This window comes from Urocampus carinirostris, chromosome 5, assembly GCF_059441175.1.
Source record: "Urocampus carinirostris isolate Australia breed hairy pipefish chromosome 5, RoL_Ucar_1.0, whole genome shotgun sequence".
Classification (NCBI taxonomy): Eukaryota; Metazoa; Chordata; class Actinopteri; order Syngnathiformes; family Syngnathidae; genus Urocampus; species Urocampus carinirostris.
In genome coordinates, this window is record NC_142353.1 from 37,661,622 (window position 1) to 37,682,303 (window position 20,682).

The 20,682-nt window shown below is 43.9% G+C and overlaps 1 protein-coding gene, 1 long non-coding RNA gene and 1 pseudogene across 4 annotated transcripts in view; 2 read left to right on the forward strand and 1 right to left on the reverse strand.

The window, feature by feature from the left end:
• The window catches only part of sh2d3cb (SH2 domain containing 3Cb), a 43,318-nt gene that overhangs the window by 7,992 nt on the left and 14,644 nt on the right, over positions 1-20,682 (reverse strand). Inside the window, exons 4-9 of one of the 2 annotated variants that reach the window (XM_088336687.1) lie at positions 19,455-19,565; positions 14,533-14,885; positions 14,396-14,460; positions 3,754-4,103; positions 3,561-3,676; positions 655-826 (exon numbers count right to left, since the gene is read on the reverse strand). In XM_088336687.1, coding sequence (XP_088192813.1) covers positions 655-826; positions 3,561-3,676; positions 3,754-4,103; positions 14,396-14,460; positions 14,533-14,885; positions 19,455-19,565 — 1,167 coding nt within the window. Of the gene's footprint in view, positions 1-654; positions 827-3,560; positions 3,677-3,753; positions 4,107-14,395; positions 14,461-14,532; positions 14,886-19,454; positions 19,566-20,682 lie in introns of both variants that reach the window. The other variant, XM_088336686.1, reaches the window with a different exon arrangement.
• On the forward strand, positions 7,352-11,864 carry LOC148366240 (UDP-glucuronosyltransferase 2A2 pseudogene; annotated as a pseudogene). Its single transcript, XR_015850559.1, has 2 exons — positions 7,352-7,411; positions 10,087-11,864. The product of XR_015850559.1 is annotated as a UDP-glucuronosyltransferase 2A2 pseudogene (transcript).
• Positions 8,890-18,610, forward strand: LOC148366241 (uncharacterized). Its single transcript, XR_015850560.1, has 2 exons — positions 8,890-8,926; positions 18,371-18,610. It is a non-coding gene; the product is annotated as an uncharacterized LOC148366241 (long non-coding RNA).

Genomic DNA, 20,682 nt, shown 5'->3' on the forward strand with positions numbered 1-20,682 from the left:
GATGCCCTGACTTTTGTATTGTTTTTTTTACTGAATGCAGGGACATGGGAAAGTTATGTTCATTGTTATTATTAAAGTTTCACTATTAATGTGCTCGCATGTTGTCTGCTTGCCGTAGCTTCAGCTAATTTGCATTGCGCTGAAGATTATTGCAGTCGTGAACGGATGCCCCTGACTTTTGTATTGTTTTTTTTACTGAATGCAGGGACATGGGAAAGTTATGTTCATTGTTATTATTAAAGTTTCACTATTAATGTGCTCGCATGTTGTCTGCTTGCCGTAGCTTCAGCTAATTTGCATTGCGCTGAAGATTATTGCAGTCGTGAACGGATGCCCCTGACTTTTGTATTGTTTTGTTTACTGAATGCAGGCAATAAACCGAGTGTGACTGAGAAACCTTGTGTCGCGCATGATTGCGGGTCGTTACACTGTGACCTTCCTTGCTTTGGCGTATCCCTATCTAAAAGCACTCTTCTGCAGTTAAGTCTCACTGGTCATATCGAAGAGGACGTATCGTTTTGATGTCATATCGCGGGGTAAATGCCCTAAAGAGGGGTGAAAATGTCGTACCCCGGGTTTCTACTGTACATGGATAAAATGGACTCACTTTATGTTTGAATCGATAACCTCCAAAAGGTCCGAAGTGAAGCTAACCTGTGGCATCTCCAGTGCCCGCATGACGGCGGAGAACCCGAACAGGTTGCCCATGTTGCTCTTGAGCTCGGCGGCGGTGGCGATCATCCTGTGCAGGACGCAGGCTCTCTCCTCGGTGGTGCCGGTGCAGCCCAACAAATTCACCGCCAACGCGATGGCCATAGTATGAAGCCTGTCGGACGCACGCAAAACGTTAAGCTCGTTTTCCAGAAATGGAGCTTCTGGAGTCCATCTTGTATGGCAACACCCGGTTTCGGGTATTGATCGTTAAAATATGGTAAAAAAAATGAGGTTTGGGGTCCTTTAAAACAGGGATCACCAACCTGTTTGACATTGAGATTTACGTACTTCTTTTTACTAATTTATGCAAAAGGCGATTTCCTTTGATATGCAATCCTAAAACATAGTTGTTTAACTTATATTGTCAGCACTTTGTTGTTACTGTCATGGTCGCCTTGGCGACCGGTCTGCCCCGCCCCCTGGGCACCAGCTGAAGCAGTTCAACTAATTGCGTGTCTGCTTTTTAAGGCTGGATTGTGGGTTTTGCGGGTGCTGGCTCATTATACACATTGTCTGTTCTGTTATGCCTTGTCCTGTTTAGTTGAGTTGGAAGAAGCCTGTGTTTGCACGTTTTTGTTAAAGCCTGTTTGTTCTGTCTTGTCCCTGAGTTATGGACAACTTTTATTTTGGTAAATAAAAGTTTTGGATCGTCACGCAATTGAGTTCTCCCTTCCTGCCTCCTGCCTCCGTTCTGGTCGGGTCACCCCTTCCAACTCGTGACAGTTACCATGTTATGTTAGCTCTTTTTTGTTTTTTTTTAGTAAGAGTTTGTCACGAAACGGAACGGGAAGCAGGAAGTAGAAACTCATTTGCGTAGGCGTCCTCACACTTTAATTGAGAAAGAAAAGTTGTCCAAAACACAAACGGACCAGACCAAAAAACAAAACGGGTCAAACACAGGCAAAACTACAAACTCGACATTACCAGAATCAAACAGAACTTGCAAAAATCTCTCAGAATGTTACACCGAAGTCCAACAAAGTCCAACAAGTATAACCAAGCATAAACAAGTTTTCAACAACGACCTGGCAAAGCGCAGTTCAAAAGAGAACGTTTAAGTACCCACAGACGTAATCAGTAAATGCGAGTCAGCCGGTGTCAAGGGGCGGTGCCAGCTGGGCGCCATGGCAACCGTGCAGAACCTGACAGAGTCGTGCTAAAATAGGCTATCTGGGGTGTCAAACTGATTTTAGCTGGGAGGCCACATGGTAGAAAGAAACATTCTCACAGGGAAAGAAAGAAAGAAAGAAAGAAAGAAAGAAAGAAAGAAAGAAAATAATAAGAGAGATAGAGCAAGAGAATTAGACAAAGAGAAAAAGAAAGAGGGAAGCAAGAAGAGAGATTAAGAAAGAAAACAGGAGAAAAGAGAGTGAGAGAGAGAGACAGAGAGAGAGAGAGAGAGAGAGAGAGAAGGCTAGGGATCTAATACCTCGTATGTTAGTCATCTGGTAATTTTTTTTTTTTTGCTTTGAAGATGGGGTGCCTTGTTTGAGGTCTGACCATTAGGTATGTGTTAACAATCTCAGACTGAGTTCAAAGAGCCCTTATTCTTTTTTTTCCACAGCACCTTTCTGCTGGAGAGTGACGTCATGCGCGTTCCCACAGTTTTTTATGTTTTTCTATTTGCCATTTTAGCCTAAAAATGATGAAAGTAATAAAAGTTTTGCTTCCACAAGAGCAGGGGTGTCAAACTCATTTGAGCTGGGGGCCACATGTTGGAAAAGAAAAGAGAGAGAGGGAAAGAGAAGAACGAGGGAAAGAAAGAGAGAAAGAGAGAGAGAGAGAGCAAGGGAGAGAGTGTGAGAGAGAAGACAGTAAACGAGAGAGAGAGGGAGACAGAAGGGAAAAGAGAGAGAAGCGGACAGAGAGAGAAAGGAGAAAGAGAAATAGAAAGCACAATAAAGAGCGAACACAATACAGAGAAAAGGAGAAAAAATGGGTAAAGAAAGAGAAAGAAATAAAGAGATAAAGAAAGTGAGAAAGAGAAAGAGAGAAAAAGATCAAAAGAATGAGAAAAATAAAAAGACAGCGAGAAAGTGGGAGAAAAAAAGGGAGCATGAGAAAGATAGAGAAAGAAGAAGAGTGAGAGAGGGATAGAGAAAGTGAGAAAAAATAAGGAAGAATAGAAAGAGAAATAAAAAAGGAAAAAAGAATGAGACTGGGTGAAAAAGAAGAAAAAAATAGAGAAAGAGATTTAGAAAGAGGATTGGCAAAGAAAGAGAGAAAATGAGAGAAAACGAAAGAGAGTAAGAAGAAAAAGAGAGAGAAATAGAAAAATAAAATACAGAAAGAGAGAGAGAGAAAAATAATACTATAGTTGCTTTTCTATTCAAACCGCAGCTCGTTTTTGTCTTGCGCTTCTCTCAGTCGTATTGCGGGCCAGATTAAAACCCTTGCCGGGCCTGATTTGGCTTTCGGGCCGCCTGTTTGACACCTTTGCACTAGAGTGTGAACGTCAACCAGATCCCTAAGATGAAAAAAGACTTCATTCAAGCATGTCTGAGAAATGCACGTACTTGCACGTGCATCATGATTGAGCTGACTGAGATTGCATAGATGATACAAGCCAGGAGATAGCGGCAGAGAGGAACAAAGATCCAAAATCGGTATAGCTTTAAACACTACCTTAAGTGACATTAAATACGTTTCCTGTGGTGTGTCTTGGGCACGTACAGCCTGGTTGGATAAAAACAAAAGCATGTTTTGTTTTCGGCAAAAACACCCAAAAACTTCGATTAAATAGATCGGAATCTTCTATCGTTTAGTTTTTTCGAGTGCATTGAGCGACTACCGTCATTTGGTTTTGTCCAGGTAAGCGGAGGTGGGCGTGTCTTAAAGAGCCTCACCTTTCCAGAAGGTCCAATCGTAGCTGCTGTCCGTGTGGCAGCGTGAGTAGCTCCACCCCTGAACTGACTCCCATAATCCTTTGAGCCTCCAGGGGAACATCTAGGATGCGTGCGACCTAGCCAAAACAAAATTCCTCATTAACAGAACTCCACCTTATGGGATTCGGCTCCCGATCAAGGAGGTCATTCGTACCGTGCAGTCCCACTTGGTGATGTGCCGGGCCACCATCAGGGGGTCCGCCCCAGCTAAGACTTCCTTCACCCTCTGCAAGATCCCCACCTCCAAGGGTTTGTTCTCCTCAGGCATCAACGCCGAACGGTAGTTCCCAGGAGCGAAGCACGAAGTCATCTCCACCTCCAGAGGACTGGAAACCTCCGCCATCCTCGAGGTGTCTTCTGAGCGGAGCCTGTCCACGAAACTTTGGGGCCCCGGAATGAGTTCCGTGTAGCCGCCGCCGTCCCAGTCTGGGGTCTGGATGTTGGCATCGGGTCCAGGAACCAAAGGATCTGAACCTCCAGAACCAGCACGGGTGGAGTGAGGAGCTGCTGAAAGGAAGAAAGGAACACACCTTTGAGAGGTTGTCCATTTTTGGTAATATACCTGTCTTTTTTTCATTTCCTCCTTTTATACTTCCTTTTTTCTTAACTTCTTTATACAACATCAAAATTCGTAATATAATGCATCAAAGCAAGTGAGCCGTTTGAGAACCGGCTCTCTTTAATGAGCTGAAAAAGCTCTCTAAAAAGAGACGGACTTCCTTTCACTACATCAAACCGCTGGCTTCGTTTGCAACGAAAAAAACGATACCGAGAAGGAGGCTTCCGCGGCGAACTCGTTTGACTTGATTGATTTGCCGTTTCGTGATAGTACCCATAATTGACATATTCGCGTTTTACAGATTTTCGTGTACGTCGTACACGTCTTAAAATGCATAATAAACGAACTTTGTGTGGCAAAACCGTACAGGTTGACAGGTATGGATGGGTAGAGTAGTCGATACTGTTACTCACTTAAAAGTACAGTTACTTCAGAATACTATGACTCAAGTTGAAGTAAAAAGTAGTCATCCAAATCAATTACAGCGCAGTGGTCAGCGCGTCCGCGGCACAGTTCTGAGGTGATGGGATTGAATCCTCCTGTGCGGAGTTTGCATGCTCTCCCCTTGCTTGCGTGGGTTTCCTCCGGGCACTCCGGTTTCCTCCCACATTCCAAAAACATGCATTTCAGGTGAATTGGCCGGTTCAAATTGTCCCTAGGTTTGAATGAATTAGCAAGTGAGATGTCTGTCTCTGTGTGCCCTGCGACTGGCTGGCAAGCAGTTCAGGGTGTCCCCTGCCCACTGCCCGAAGACAGTTGAATGGGCTCCAGCACCCCTGCGACCCTACTGAGGATAAGCGGTGCAGATAATGGATGGATGGAAATAAATATATATCAGGAGTTTTCAAATAGTCCATCAGCCACCTCTACTATAAATACTCTGGGCTCCCACCTCACTTTTCTAAACTGTTTTGATTCCTGGAGACTCACCGAAATGACAAGCGTTGCCTCCCACTAAAGCAATCTTCAATCCCCTCGACGTTCCAATTCTGCCACTGCAAAACCCCGGTTCCCTCTTTGTCCCTCGATCATCCAGCCATCTTCTTTAAAGGTATTCCCAAATGTTCCCTTCCAGGTATTCTAAGACCCCTTCTCTCGTTTCCCTCGCACGCCTGGGGTCTGGATGTCGCCATCGAGACAGTGCAGCGACTACTTTTTACTTCTACTTGAGTCATAGTATTCTGAAGTAACAGTACTTTTAATTGAGTAACAATATCGAATACTCTACCCATCCCTGGACCAAGCCTTGGGGAGGTATTTTCAGAAGCTGGCCGGTCCAAATTGCTCTTCTGCAATCCCGGTCTTATCTTAGCAGTTTAAACAAACGTCCCCCTCTGGAGGGGTTTCACCACATCCCTTGTGTCCCGCGTTTGGGTCTGTCCAACACCTCGAGACAGAAATTAAATACAGACAAAAAGAGGAGTGCTATTACTTGCAACACAGTGTATGAGATGGCCGTCTGTACAATCTGTGCAATTGCTAGGACACGTGATTGAAATTATGATTTCTCTACCGGCGCATTATGCATAGGTAAATATAGTTTTGAAGAAAATTGTTATCCATATTTCAGCTAAATATCCCTGTAATCCGTGTTCCCTCTAAGCTGCACGTGTGCGCAATTGCGCACTGCTCGCACATTCTCAGCGCACAAGAAAATCTAGCCAGCGCACAAAAATGAAGGGCTCGAAATTGCTAATTAAAAAGCAAATTAAGTCAAAGTTACAGTGCATGAAGGTAAAATTACACGGGTTCCCCTGACGCTGTGTTCTAAATGCGGTATTTTGAAGTCAATGTCAAAGTAGGACGAAGTTGAGTAAAGTCAGTAGAGTTTTTCGAGAACCGGCTTCTTCGGCTCGGCTCACTAAAAAGAACTGGCTCTTTCTGGTCCCAAATGGCTCTTCAGGTTGTTTTTGCTTTGTTAAACCTAACATGACCAAATATTATGTAAAATTATGCAAAAAATGACTTAAAGGAAGGGGGAATAGAACAAAGTAGAAGAAAATACCAAAATGAAAAAGTTGGGAAAAGCTGAGAAAAAAAGAAACGAAAGGAATAGAAAAAAAAGAAGGAAAAAAAGCCAGAAAAGAAAAGAAAAGAAAAGAAAGAATAGAAGGAAAAAGGTAAATATAAAACAAAAAGAAAAAAGTAACAGCTCGGAAAAAATAAACACAATGAGATTTTTTTTAAGGAATTTAAAAAAAGTAGAAAAAAACATGGAAAAAAGAAGAAAAAGTTGTCTCATCTCATCTCTCATCTCATTAGCTACACCGCTTATCCTCAGTAGGGTCGCGGGGGTGCTGGAGCCCATCCCAGCAATCATCGGGCAGTGGGCAGAGGACACCCTGAACTGGTTGCCAGCCAATCGCAGGGCACACGGGGACAGACAACTTACTCGCTCATTCACACCTAGGGACAATTTGGACCGGTCAATTCACCTGAAATGCATGTTTTTGGAATGTGGGAGGAAACCGGAGTGCCCGGAGGAAACCCACGCAAGCACGGGGAGAACATACAAACTCCGCACAGGAAGTCTGGAGCTGGATTTGAACCCACGCAGGAGGTTCCCAAGACATGAACTGTGCCGCACATGCGCTAACCACTGCGCTGCCGTGCTGCCAGAAAAAGTTTGTGTTGCATTCAAATAATTTCCAATGATATCAAGTGAATCTTGTTGCCAACATTGTACTTCCACTAAAAAATGTGATTAAGTACAGTTCTGTATCTCGCAACAGACTAAATAAGCCCCCAAAAATGTTAATATTATGCGACAAAATATATCAGGAAATAAAAAGAAATGGATATCTTGTGAAAGAATCGTAAGAACAAAGGACGTTTGTAGGCCGTACAACCTTTGCAATAGTACATGAGTCAATTCATTCAAAGGAGAAAAATCATTTTGCATTGCCGGAAACTCAGCAAAATGTAACTTGATGTCAAGTTTTGGACATGTTTGATAATTAATTAACTTGCCACACTTGGGATTGCCGTTGCTCACTGTTGTTTCAAGCGTTGCTCACCGACTTTGTGTGAACGCTCAGACCCGTGGAAAATTACAGGAAACATTGCCTGTAATATGTCATATCCTAACCACGTAACACCGTTAAATGTATTCTATTACTCTCCCTGACCCTGCCTACTTCTTATCTCCATTGGGCACGTGCTTATGTAATCCGGGGCCAAAGTAGATCCGAGTCTGTTTTACAACCATTGTCTTCTCGAAGGCCGACGTGTACGCACCCGATCGTTGCACTCGGTAAGTCCAAAAATGTTTTTTTCCTGGGGGGGACTATGCTGCAATTTCACGTGAAAGGAACTTGAGATCTTCCAGATGTTTCCTTTGTTTTCCCCGAAAGTTGGTCGTTGAAATGGTATCAAATGGAAGGGATTTCGGTAGACCTTTTACATGCATGAGTTAGCTAAAGTCGGTGTTAGCAAACATTGGGGTAAAAGTGGAAACAAACACAATTTGTCCAAATAAATTATAAACATAAATAGATTTTAAAAAATGGAGTGCGTGTCAGGACCAGAGCAGGGACAGAACCCACTTGCGGTGCGTTTCTCTCAAATTTCATTGGAAGAAAGGGAAAGGGTTGTGCCCACGATCCGGTGATCGCTGGGCGCAGGGAGCAGGTCGCTCTGAATGCAGAAGTGGAACTTCCGTGGAGAGCGATGGCGGTGTCGGGGACGGAAAAAAACGGGTCAGTAGCCGGGACAGGAGAGCAAAAACATGGGACGGCAGTGGCTCAGGAGGTAGAGCGCTCGTCTTGGGATCAAGATATTGCAGTTCGAATCCCGGAGTGTCCTTGGGTAAGACACTGAACCCCTAATACCCCCAATAAGCAGGTTAGCGCCTTACATGGCTGCACGGCCGCTATTGGGAATTGTGAAGCACTGTAAAGCGCTTTGGGAAGTCTTGACTTGAAAAGCGCTATATAAATGCAGATCATTTCAATCGCAGTCGGGATCAAAAACAGGTCGGAGCCGGAGACAAATGGAGAGATCAGGAATGGACGGGTGGAAAGACGGGTGCAAAAACGGGACAGGCGGGAGTCAGGGTCAAAATGCTTGCCTTGTAACAACAGAGGTTTGCTGACGGACTGACAACAGGAGAGTGATGGGACTGGGCTTAAAAATGGACAGGGAACCAATCAGGTAGCCTGCAGCTATTGGCGCCAAATGAGCAAGCACAGGTGATCCAAATCAGTATTTATGACAGAAACTTTTTGTACGTAGAGCAAAAAAATTGCTCGGGGTCAGAAACGAGTCATACACCAGGAAAGGAGACTAGACGTGGTCGGGGACAAAAGTGGTCGAGGGCCGGGACGGGAGAGTAGACGTGGTCAGGATCAAAAACGGGTCGAAGCCGGGGGGCAGACGGAAAGAAAAACAGGCGGGAGTCAGGGTCGAAAAAGGCTGGCCTAGTGTTGACTGAGGTTCGCAGACGGACTGACAACAGGTGACAGAAAGGAGTGGGTTTAAAAGGGGACAGGGAGCCAATCAGAGTCCAAGGCAGTTGGCGGCAAAGTAGCGGGCACAGGTGCATGACATCGGTAATCATGACAGTGCGGGTAACAGTTGTCCTTAACTTTCATTACCAATGGTTAAAATTAATCCATGGATTTATCTAATGTAAACTACAATTATTTATAGCTTTTCGCAGTCTCCTTAATACCAATTGTTAATCAAACAGAAAAAACACTCTTCAATATTTCTCTTGTTAAAGGTGGGGTGCGTCGTTCGAGTTGAAAGTGCAATCTCTATCCATAAAGTAAGTAATAACAATGTCCGACTAAGTTCAAAGAGCCTTTATAATGTTTTTTTTCCACTGCGCCTATCGGTTTTTATCTAAGTTTTAGTTTCAGCAGTTCAGGAATGACGATATATAACGAAACAGGCAGGTGGGAGGTGTGGAGAGGGATTTAATGCTCGTTCCCGCGTTTTTGTTCGTGTAGCCTGAAAATGGTAAAATTAGAAAAAGGTCTGTTTCAAATGCCGTCCAAACCCCAGAACAGAAGGGGGAAAAAAGAGTTTATTAGTACTTGAGGAATGAGATGACTGAGGCTGCGATCATGACTTTAAGCCAGGAGATGGCGGCAGAGAGTAGCAAAATTTCAAGTTACGGACACAACTTTTAACCGTTAATTTATTGTTATTGACTAAAATATTGTAATTCAAATTATTGTATAATTTGTATGTTTTAGCGAATATCTTTTGTTGTTTTATCGTATTTTAACGTGATTATTGAGAGATATCTATAATGTGTATCGAAGTGTATATAAAGTATACATTGATATAATTTCAGATAAAGCAGATATATGGATTTTTTTAAATATTTTATTTGTATTTAAAATATTTTAATGTTATTGATTCTTTTAATGCAATGTTTATTTATGTACCATTTTGTCCGGTATTTTGTACCAAATTTGACTTTTTTGACGTTTATATTATTTTTTTATTTATTTTAAGTTTACTGTTAGATTTGTATACATTGTGTTTCAGTCATGCATGTAATATCCTTTAATACAATTTTTTTTTCCATCTACTTATTCCATTTACAAATTTGGTAGAATTGAGTCAAATTTCTGTGACTATCTGCTTGTTCATTTTTGTAGGCAATAGCTTGTTTTTGAGTGCCCTAAGTCCAAATTAGGGGTGGAGACCGGGCCAAGTTTATTTGCTTTTATGTGTTTGTGACCTCAGTCACCCGCAGTTCTCCCTGACCTTCGCCCCAGCTCCGGTTCTGTTTTAGGCCTCAGTAGAACGATTCAAGGAAAAAATGGTGGACGAGCCTTGTGAGATTGCTATTGGTGTTGTTATTGCGCAACCGGGAAGCATTTTAAGGAAGCTGAAGATAGAGGAACCTGAGGAAAGAGTGTGATTGTGCCTGAGTCCGTCTCCATAATTGAAGCTGAAAATCCTTGCGTACAGGTTCAGAGATCATGTCCAGGTTGCTAACGCTGACGGTGTTCTTCTGTATCTGCATCGGCGGCGTGGCGGGAGGCAAGATCTTGGTCTTCCCCATCGATGGCAGCCACTGGATCAACATGAAGGTCCTGATTGAGGAGCTCCACACCAGGGGCCACCACATCACCGTCCTGCGCTCCCGCGACAGCTGGTACATCCAACCCGAGTCGGACCTCTACGAGACTTTGACCCTCAAGTATTCGAGCGGATTCGACAAGGTCGCCTTCGGCTCCTTTGTCACGCGGATGCTGAAGTTGCGGCGGGACCGTGCCTCCCTGTGGAAGCGGCTGGCCCTGGAGTACGAGTTGGTGAACCAGTTCTACAACCTGAACCAGCAAGTTGTGGGGATGATGACCCGCATGTTCGAGGACCAAGAGATGATGCGGGACCTGCAGGAGTCTGGCTATGAGGTTGTCCTGACTGACCCGGCAATGGGTGGGGGCGTCCTCCTGGCTCACCGGCTGGGTCTCCCCTTGGTACTAAATGTCCGCTGGACAATCCAGGGTGAGGCACACCTCTCCATCGCGCCCTCGCCTTTGTCATACACCCCAATCCCAGGCGGAAAGCTGACAGACAAGATGACCTTTAAGGAACGCGTCCAGAATTTCTTTTACTTCCTGTTTACACGTTTGCAGATCTGGTACGTGTCAGAGCCTAACTACAAACCCTTCGTCCACCGCTTCTTCGGGCCGAACGTGCACTACATGGAGCTCTTCCAGTCGGCAGATATTTGGCTGATGAGGAACGACTTCACCTTTGAGTTTCCACGCCCTACCATGCCCAACGTCGTCTACATGTCCGGGTTCCAGTGCAAGGCAGCACGGCCGCTCCCGCCTCAGTTGGAGGACTTTGTGCAGAGCTCCGGGGAACACGGGGTGGTTGTGATGACACTTGGGACTCTGGTGGCGGACCTTCCGGAAGACATTACTGACGGCATCGCCGCTGCCTTCGCCCAGCTCCCTCAGAAGGTGATCTGGCGGCACAAGGGCAGGCGTCCGTCCACCCTGGGGAACAACACACTAATCCTGGACTGGCTGCCTCAGAACGACCTCCTGGCTCACCCTAAAACCCAAGTTTTCGTGGCACACGGCGGTACCAACGGCATACAGGAAGCCATCTACCACGGCGTCCCCCTGGTGGGCCTGCCGCTCATGTTCGACCAGCACGACAATTTCTTCCGCATGGAGGCCAGGGGGGCGGCTAAGGTGTTGGACCTCGCAACAGTCAATCAAGAGAACTTCCTGGAGGCCCTGCAGGAGGTCCTTCATCAGCCGTCGTACCGCGACAAAATGCGCCATCTATCAGCACTGCACCGGGACCAGCCCATCGCCCCGATAGATCGTGCCGTGTTCTGGATCGAGTTTGTAATGAGGCATAAGGGGGCACCACACCTGAGGACCGAGTCCTACAAGATGTCCACCGTGCAGTACTACTGCATTGACGTGGTGGCCTTCTTGCTGGGCGTGGTCTTCACCATTGCCGCTATCTGTGCATTAGCGCTTAAGGTCCTGTGGCGATGTTTGTTTTATCGAAGCAAATTGAAAAAGGCGTGATGCCAACTTTTATATTTTTTTAGTTTTGTTTTTTACATAGTGTAAAATTCACTGTTTGTATACCATGTAATAGAGTTTTTTTATCGCTATTTACCTCGGTAATATCATGATATTAAAAAAAAATGCAGCATTTTAAGTTCAAAAATATATTTAAAAATATTGACGTTTTCTAACTATATGTGAAATGATATTTAAAAACCGCGTGTTGACATTTTTTTTTTCTTGCAATTGAAATAAATATTTTTTGAACCTATTCGTTAACTGGTGTCAAACAGGCGGCCCGCGGGCCAGATCAGGCCCGCTAAGGGATTGAATCCGGGCCGCGAGACAACACTTAAAGAAGCGCAAGAGAAAAAAGAGCTGCAAGTTGAAATATGTCAACTTGATGTTGCCAAAGCCAAGTTCCTCGAACAAAGACACAGTACTTGTATTTCTTTCTTTCGCTCTCTCTCTCTCTCTCTCTCTCTCTCTCTTTCCACCCCTTTTCTCCCACTCTGTCTCTTTCTCTCTGTGTGTATTTTTAACTTATTTTGCTCCAACTTCCCTTTTTCCTTTTCTCTCTTTTTTCTTTCTCTTGTCCTACCCTTCACACTTTCTTTCTCTTTTCTCTCCTTCTGTCTTTCTATTTCTCTTTGGAATTCTTTACTCCTCTCCCTTTCTTTTCCCCTCTCTCACGACTTTTTATCTCCTTTGTTTCTCACACTCTCTCCCTCTTTCTCTTATTTCTTTATCTCTCTTTTTCTTTCTCTTTAATCTACTAGTCCAGTCTCCGACAGAATGTTTGTTCTATCGTGTGGCCCCCGAGTTAAAATGAGTTTGACACCCCTGACTTAGAGTGACCTTTTGTGGTGTAATTTTACACACTATCCCTTTAAATTAAGTAAATGATAACAGAGCTAGCAATTTTCGACAGTAACACGGGGGCGCCACTAGGACAAAATACTACTTAAAGGCACAGTGTGTATTAGTTAGCTCTTTCAAACATAATTCATTAAAAAAATTGTTTAAATAATAAGAAAAAACATATAAACTATCATATAGAAGTGCATTTTCTAAATAACTCATTGGTCGAGAAATAATCTTTTTTTTGAAATATATTGAACCTCACCTAAACAGAGCTGACATACAGTATTTATCCGCCATCTTACTTCTACAAGTACAAGTTAAAAGTGTGCGTTTTTTTCACTTTGGATCTCTAAAGTTTGTATTATTTCTTCTGCTTTTAAGCAGACTTTTTCAGTTTCACCATAAAGCGAAATCTAATTGTCGAAGAATTCTGTCTGTTTCACTGTAAGACAACACAACATGTAAATGAAATAATGGAAAATCAAACAAGTTCTTATAATTGTATCTTTTTTCTATACAGTGGAACCTCGGTTCTCGACCACAATCCGTTCCAGAACCCTGTTCGAAAACCGATTTGTTCGATCACCGAAATCATTTTTCCCATTAAAAATAATGTAAATCGTTTTAATCCGTTCCAACACCCTGAATGTTTACCTGGAATGTTTAACGTAAACATAAAGCTAACCCAGGCTAATAGTACGTTTGCGTTATCGTAATCTCCCGTATGAAAGATTACGCTAACATGAACGTGTAAAAATAAAAAAATCAGGTCGTTTACAAGTCATTTAGCACCCGGGTCTCCACAACAAGTGGTGCGCGGTTCATTGGAAATGTTGGGCTCCGTTCCAACACCCTGAATGTTTACCTGGAATGTTTAACGTAAACATGAAGCTAACCCAGGCTAATCGTACGTTCACGTTATCGTAATCTTCCGCACGAAAGATTACGCTAACATGAACGTGTAATAATAAAAAAAGGATAAAGAAAAGAATTATGAATAGGAATTCTTACCTTTGTGGTGGTCAGCAGAAGGCGCAGGTGGACGGTGGAGCTATTATTTCTTTCTTAAATGCAATAGTTGTACGCACTACTTTTCTTTTTTCACCTGTAGCAACTTTGCTGCTTGCACTGACTTTCTTCGGAGGCATAATTAGGGGCTAAAACACTTCGTACACCTATATTAAAAGCGAAAGCAAAACGAAGCACGTCCGCACGCGATAACAGTCGGTCAGGAAAAGAGCCATCTACACCCGTACGCCGCTCAGCATCGCACCCTAGCGTACGCACTCACGCATTACCCGCGTTCGAACTCCGATTTTTTTGACCAAACAGCGAAGCAAAAATTTCTCGAAATTTTTGGTCGGACTCCGATTTGTTCCAACTGAGAGGCGTTCGAAAACCGAGGTTCCACTGTGCATATATTATGCATCTTGGAGATTTATCAACTGATTGATGGAAAAATGGGGCAGCACGGCGGCGCAGTGGTTACTGCGTGTGTGCGGCACAGTTCTAAGGTCTTGGGAACTTCCTGTGTGCCAAATCCAGCTACCGGACTTACTGTGCGGAGTTTGTATGTTCTCCCCGTGCTTGTGTGGGTTTCCTCCGGGCACTCCGGTTTCCTCCCACATTCCAAAGACATGCATTTCAGGTGGATTGGCCGGTCCAAATTGTCCCTAGGTGTGAATGAGCGAGCGAGTTGTCTGTCCCTGTGTGCCCTGCAATTGGCTGGCAACCAGTTCAGGGTGTCCCCTGCCCACTGCCTGATGATTGCTGGGATGGGCTCCAGCACCCCCGCGACCCTACTGAGGATAAGCGGTGCAGCTAATGAGATGAGATGAGATGATAGAAAAATGACACAATGTAGTCAAACCTACCAATGCCGTTGGCCGGTGAAGAGAGCCCAGGTTGTTGCTTGTCCCGTCGGTGCAAAGACGAGGGACTGCATGCAGAGGGACATTTTTAATGAAAGGTTAACTTATCTTAGATTCCAACCAACGACCAAACTGCAAACCTTTTGGGGCAGACCAGCTCCGCCCTGCCGTGGGTGGTCCGACTTGGCCGCGGACTGAGGGTCGTTTCCGTGCAGTTCAATGGCATCTTCCTGTTGACGGGCTGCTGGATCCTGGCAGGGGTCCACCGGGTCAGCGGCGACCTGCCCCCGGCGTGGTAGCGCACCAGGGCGGGTAGCGAGTCGAACGCCACCTGGTCCAGACTATAGCGAGATCCGTGGGCCTCCGCCGCGGTCCGGATCGGGATGTGTTCGATCTTCTGGTCCCAGAGAGTCGTCAGTGTGTAACTACCCGAGGTGGATTCTGAGTCGCGAATGAGGAAATCCCCCTGGTTCAAAACCAGACTTTCAGAGACCTGGAGAGACAGATGTGGACGTAAAAAAATCAGTTCCCTCTAAGCTGCGCGCGTGCGCAATTGCGCACTGCTCGCACATTCTCAGCGCACAAGAAAATCTAGCCAGCGCACAAAAATCAGGGCTCAAAATTACTGATTAAGAAGCGACTTAAGTCAAAGTTACAGTGCATGAAGATAAAAATACACAAGTTACCCTGACATTGTGCCCTAAATGCGGTATTTTGAAGTCGAGTCGAAGTAGAACGAAGTTGAATAAAGTTAGTAGAGTTTGTCGAGAACCGGCTTCTTCGGCTCGGCTGACTAAAAGGAACCGGCTCTTTCGGGTCCTAAACGGCTCTTCGGGTTGTTTTTGCTTCTTTCATCCCAACATGACCAAATATTATGTAAAATTATGCACAACATGATTTAAAGGAATGGGGGGAATAGAACAAAAAAGAAAAAAAATACCAAAATGAAAAAGTAGTGAAAAGCTGAGAAAAAAAGAAACAAAAGGAAGAGAAAAAAAGAAGGAAAAATTTAGAAAAAAGACAGAAAAAAAGAAAAGAAAGAAATGTCAGAAAAAAGTAAATAGAGAACCAAAAGAAAAAAGTAACAGCTTGGAAAAAATAAACACAATTAGATTTTTTTAAAGGAATTTTAAAAAAAAAGGAAAATAAAACAGGGAAAAAGAAGAAAAAGTTTGTGTTGCATTCAAATAATTTCCAACTATACAAAGTCAATCTTGTTGCCAAAATTGTACTTCCACAAAAAAAAAATGTGATTAAATACAGTTGTGTATCGTGCAACTGACTAAATGAGCCCCCAAAAATGTTAATATTATGCGATATTCGATATCAGGAAATAAAAAGAAATGGATATCTTGTGAAAGAATTGTAAGAACAAACGACGTTTGTAGGCCGTACAACCTTTGCAATCGTACATGAGTCAATTCATTCAAAAGAGAAAAATAATTTTGCATTGCCGGAAACTCAGCAAAATGTAACTTGATGTCAAGTTTTGGACATGTTTGATAATGATTTAGCTGCCACACTTGGGATTGCCGTTGCTCACTGTTGTTTCAAGCGTTTACCGCCTTTGTGTGAACGATCAGACCCGTAAGGAAAATTACAGGGAACATTGGTCTCCAACCTTTTTCAAGCTAAGAGTTACTTTTTGTTAATAATTAATGATCAAGGCGCCCATCTCCGAGATGGTGGACCCCACGTGGGGGCTTTCCTGGCACCCCATGGGAGGAGCCGGCACACCAGCTTGCGGAAAGGGCACACAGTTTATTATGCATTTAGAAAATAACAACTTATTATGTTATTACCGTATATTCCAGACTATACGTCTCCCAGGATTTTTAATTGCTAACAAATCCATAATTAAGAAAACAAAACATAGATAAGTTGTGCTCGAAATATGAATAGCATTTTTAGGGGACATTTATTTTATAAAATCCGACACCGAAAACACACATGTCACCTTGAAAGGCAATTTAAAATAAAAGTAAAATGGAGAACACGGTATACTAAGGTTACGAGTACGTGCTTATTTTAGACACGCTTAAGGTAGCAAACAAGGGCCTAATGTGATTAACTAGTTAATCAATGTAAAAAGAGAAAAACAAGTAAAGACTATGCAGTGTAATCATACAAACTTCAGTTTTATTCTTAAAGGAGCTTTACGGAATTTGGAACTGTCAGGACCAGAACAGAAACAGGACCCAATTGCGTTATGTTTTATTAAAGGAAAGAGGAGATACGGCATTTGCTAGGCGCAAAGCAAATCGCTCTCGTACTCAGTTTTAGATCCGAACACTGAAGTGGATCTTCCGTAGCGAGGGATGGCGGTGTCAGGGACGGAAAAACCGGTCGATAGCCGGGACAGGAGAGCAAAAACGTGGTCCTGGTCGGAAACGGGTCGTATGCCAGGAAAGGAGAGTAGACAGGGTCGGGGACAAAAAGAGGTCGAAAGCCGGGATGGGAGAGTAGACGTGGTCAGGATCAAAATCGGGTTGAGGCCGGGGGACAGACGGGAGCAAAAAACAGGTGGGAGTCAGGGTCGAAAAAGGCTTGCCTAGTATACACTGAGGTTCGCAGACAGACTGACAAAAGGGGAAAGATAGGAGTGGGTTTAAATAGGGACAGGGAGCCAATCAGAGTGCGAGGCAGTTGGCGCCAAAGGAGCGGGCACAGGTGATTCACATCGGTAATCATGACAGGAACGTTTGTGCTCGCTGCCACAATTTACTGGCTCATGTCATCAATGGAGAGTCTGTCAAGCTCCTTATGTTGGTCGTGCAAGCATGTGCATTTTTTAGATGCGCTGAAAATAATCATTTTTCAACTTTTTGGAGGTCTGGGTTGGCGTTTCAAAATGAGCATCGAGACAGTTAGTTCTTTGTTCCTTTATCTCTTTGTTTCCTTATCCTCACTGTAAATGTGGAACTGGAGTCGTCCAATTTCGTTGTCACAGCATATCCCATGTTGTAACAATGACAATAAAGGCATATTCTATTCTATTCTATTCTATTCTATTCTATTCTATCTTACACAGACAAACAAACAGAAAAACTGTGGGATAAAGTTACTCTCCATCCCATCCCTGTCCCCATTCCAACAACCTAATGTGTTCTGCCCCCAACAGCTTTGCTAAAAGTTAGATAAAAGCAAATAAGATAGATAAATAGATAGATATAGATAGATACTTTATTCATCCCTGTAGGGAAATTCACATTTCCAGGATTATCCTTGTGTTGAAAATAAAACAATAATAAAATAAGCTCAGTGGGGAAACACAATTATGGACTCTTTAAACTCAGTTGGGCGTTGTTGACATTTTTCTACTTTCAATTTTTCAAGGACATCTCAAACTACGCACCTCACCTTTAATGAGACAAATGAAAATGGAGCACTGCAACAAAGTGGAGACTGCGGAGCAGCACCGACAAGACCAGAGCGTATTTCCTGTATCAAAATTTAGAACTTGATAAATAAAGACACAATTTTCTCCAAAGAAAATTAAGCAGCATAAATGTGTTGTGTTGCTTCAAATGAGGGACTAAAGGTAGAATCTCATTTTTGGAAGGAATTTGAGAGGGGACTCTGTCAAGTAATAATGTCAAGCATTGGGGCGGTAATAGCTCAGGAGGTGGAGCAATTGTCTTGGGACCAAGAGGTCACAGGTTTGAGTCTTGGCTTCTCCGAGTTAAATGTCCAAGTGTGCTCTGGCAAGACACCCTTAATGCCCCCAATAGGCAGGTAGGTACTCAAGGATTTTATACATTTGACTATAAGGGATTTTATACGATTGAATACAAGTTACATTTATTGAGTGCAATGAAGATTTTCACTGAGTGGGCTTCAGGTCACGCTATTCCAAATGCAGAATATTTTGACTAGGGAATTTTGATAACAGGACTCTGACGGAGGACGCCAGGCGATGTTTGGAGAACAAGGCCCTGATGACGTAGAAATGCTCGGTGTTGTATTGGTTTTTTCCAGACATCGCAACGCTCTTCTCCGAGATGGTGGACCCCACGTGGGGGCTTTCCTGGCACCACATGGGAGAAGCCGGTACACCAGCTTGCGGAAAAAAACGTGGGCCGAGAGGAGAAGCAAAAGAACGAGAGAGAGGAGGCTTGACAGAGACTCGAGCCACACTAATTCGGCTAATTCGGCCATATTCAATGGAGTTCACTTAGCTAAATTGTTTAAGAAATTAAATCTGCCCCCGTGTGGAAATGCTGGTCTCTTGTCCATCTTTTCTATCAAGAAACGAGCGCGCATTGAATGTAGGTTTTGTTTGGTTAATGGAGTCAGATAACTAATTTGAACAATTTGGTAAACGGTACAGTTTAATAATAAATTCCTAACAGTACCTTGCATGGCTGATGCCGCTATCGGTGTGTGAGTGTGTGTGTGTGTGAGTGTGTGAATGGGTAAATTATATTCTTAAGGGGACAAAGGATGAAATAAAAATCAAACACTGCACCAAGGTGGAGACTGTAGAGAGACAGCTTGCGGAACAAATTTTAGAAATTAAAGTAAGAAGATTGGTTTTACGGGCAGCACGGTGACGCAGTGGTTAGCGCATGTGCGGCACAGTTCATGTCTTGTTGTTCCATGTCCTGCGTGGGTTCAAATCCAGCTCCAGACTTCCGGTGCGGAGTTTGTATGTTCTCCCCGTGCTTGCGTGGGTTTCCTCCGGGCACTCCGGTTTCCTCCCACATTCCAAAAACATGCATTTCAGGTGAATTGGCCGGTCCAAATTGTCCCTAGGTGTGAATGAGCGAGTGAGTTGTCTGTCCCCGTGTGCCCTGCGATTGGCTGGCAACTAGTCCAGGGTGTCCCCTGCCCACTGCCGGATGATTGCTGGGATGGGCTCCAGCACCCCCGTGACCCTACTGAGGATAAGCGGTGTAGCTAATGAGATGAGATAATGAGATTGGTTTTACAAGAAATGTGACAGAAGACTATGAAACAGATGTTTTTAGACAGAGCAACAGCCAATAAACGTATGTCTCTTGTCCGTGCTGTGTGCACGGAGATGATATAATTTTGAGCATCTACGTGCACGAGGACATACCTTTGCTTTGATTGGTCCATGGTACCACCCGTGGCTCCTCAGATCATCCGCACTAAGCTTCAGTTCCTCCTGCAGCCGCTTGTCCAGCCGCAACTTCTCGTCTTTGGAGAACTTGAAGGACATGACAGTAAGCGACCAAGACAGAACTGTGAGAAGCAGTTCCCTCCTGGACCAGCCGTTGGCATCCTTGCTGGGGTGGGGGTCCGGGGTGCAAGGGTAGGGGTTATAGATGCCAACGGGGGGGACACAATAGGCAGAGCCTCCACAGTGGAGTCTTGGTTTGGTCACCGCGGCAACATTATTGAAAAAGGGGGACATCACCCCGGGGGGGGGGGCTTTTACACACTCACCCGCAGACAAGTAAATGCACACAAACACAAACACAGTGATATACACAAGACTGGAATGCAACCCCCCCCCGGACAAAAACACAAACACACACATTCACATTTGTTTTTACCAAATGCAAATCCTGGAGTTTTTTTGTTGTTGTCTGTTAGTGTCACTCTTATAGCCATACTGTAAATATGGAGGCCCATTTCTTACATACTGTATGTAAAAATAATTGAATGAATAAATAAATACCGTAAATCCCAGACTATAGAGCGCACCTGATTATAAGCCGCAACCACCACTTTCTAGGTGATTTGCCACTTTTGTTCTTACACAAGCCGCACCTATGTATTAGCCGCGTGCGCGCATCGATACTTGTGACACAATCACAAGCTTAACCCAGACCAGGCTATAAGTTCCGCGATTGTGCCTACATAGATAGTACGCCATTCCAGAACCACAGTTGACATCATAAATGTAAAATGATACCCGTGATTAACGTATGATGCAGACTTGTAAAGTCCGGGTCCCGTTGAAAGTAATCCAAGGAAACGAAATGTATATTTCCAAAGTTAAGGGTGGGAAAATATGTATCCACTATTTTCCGCTGCGACAACAGACAGATCTACCGGTAACTCAGCTTTACCCCAATTCCCATCAGCCCGCGTTTGCTCCTCCCCTTCTTTTTGATTCGTCCGTAAAACACATAACAGAATAAATCTCTAAAATAAATACATTACAAAAATATACAGTTGCAAAAACATATTATACATGGTTACACATATTTACGAAGAAAGAAGGTACACCGAGAGAGTTTTCAAAGCTTTAATAATAATAATATAACTTAGAAAAATTCCATAAATTGGCCGCTTCGCTGAATAAGCCGCAGGGCTGA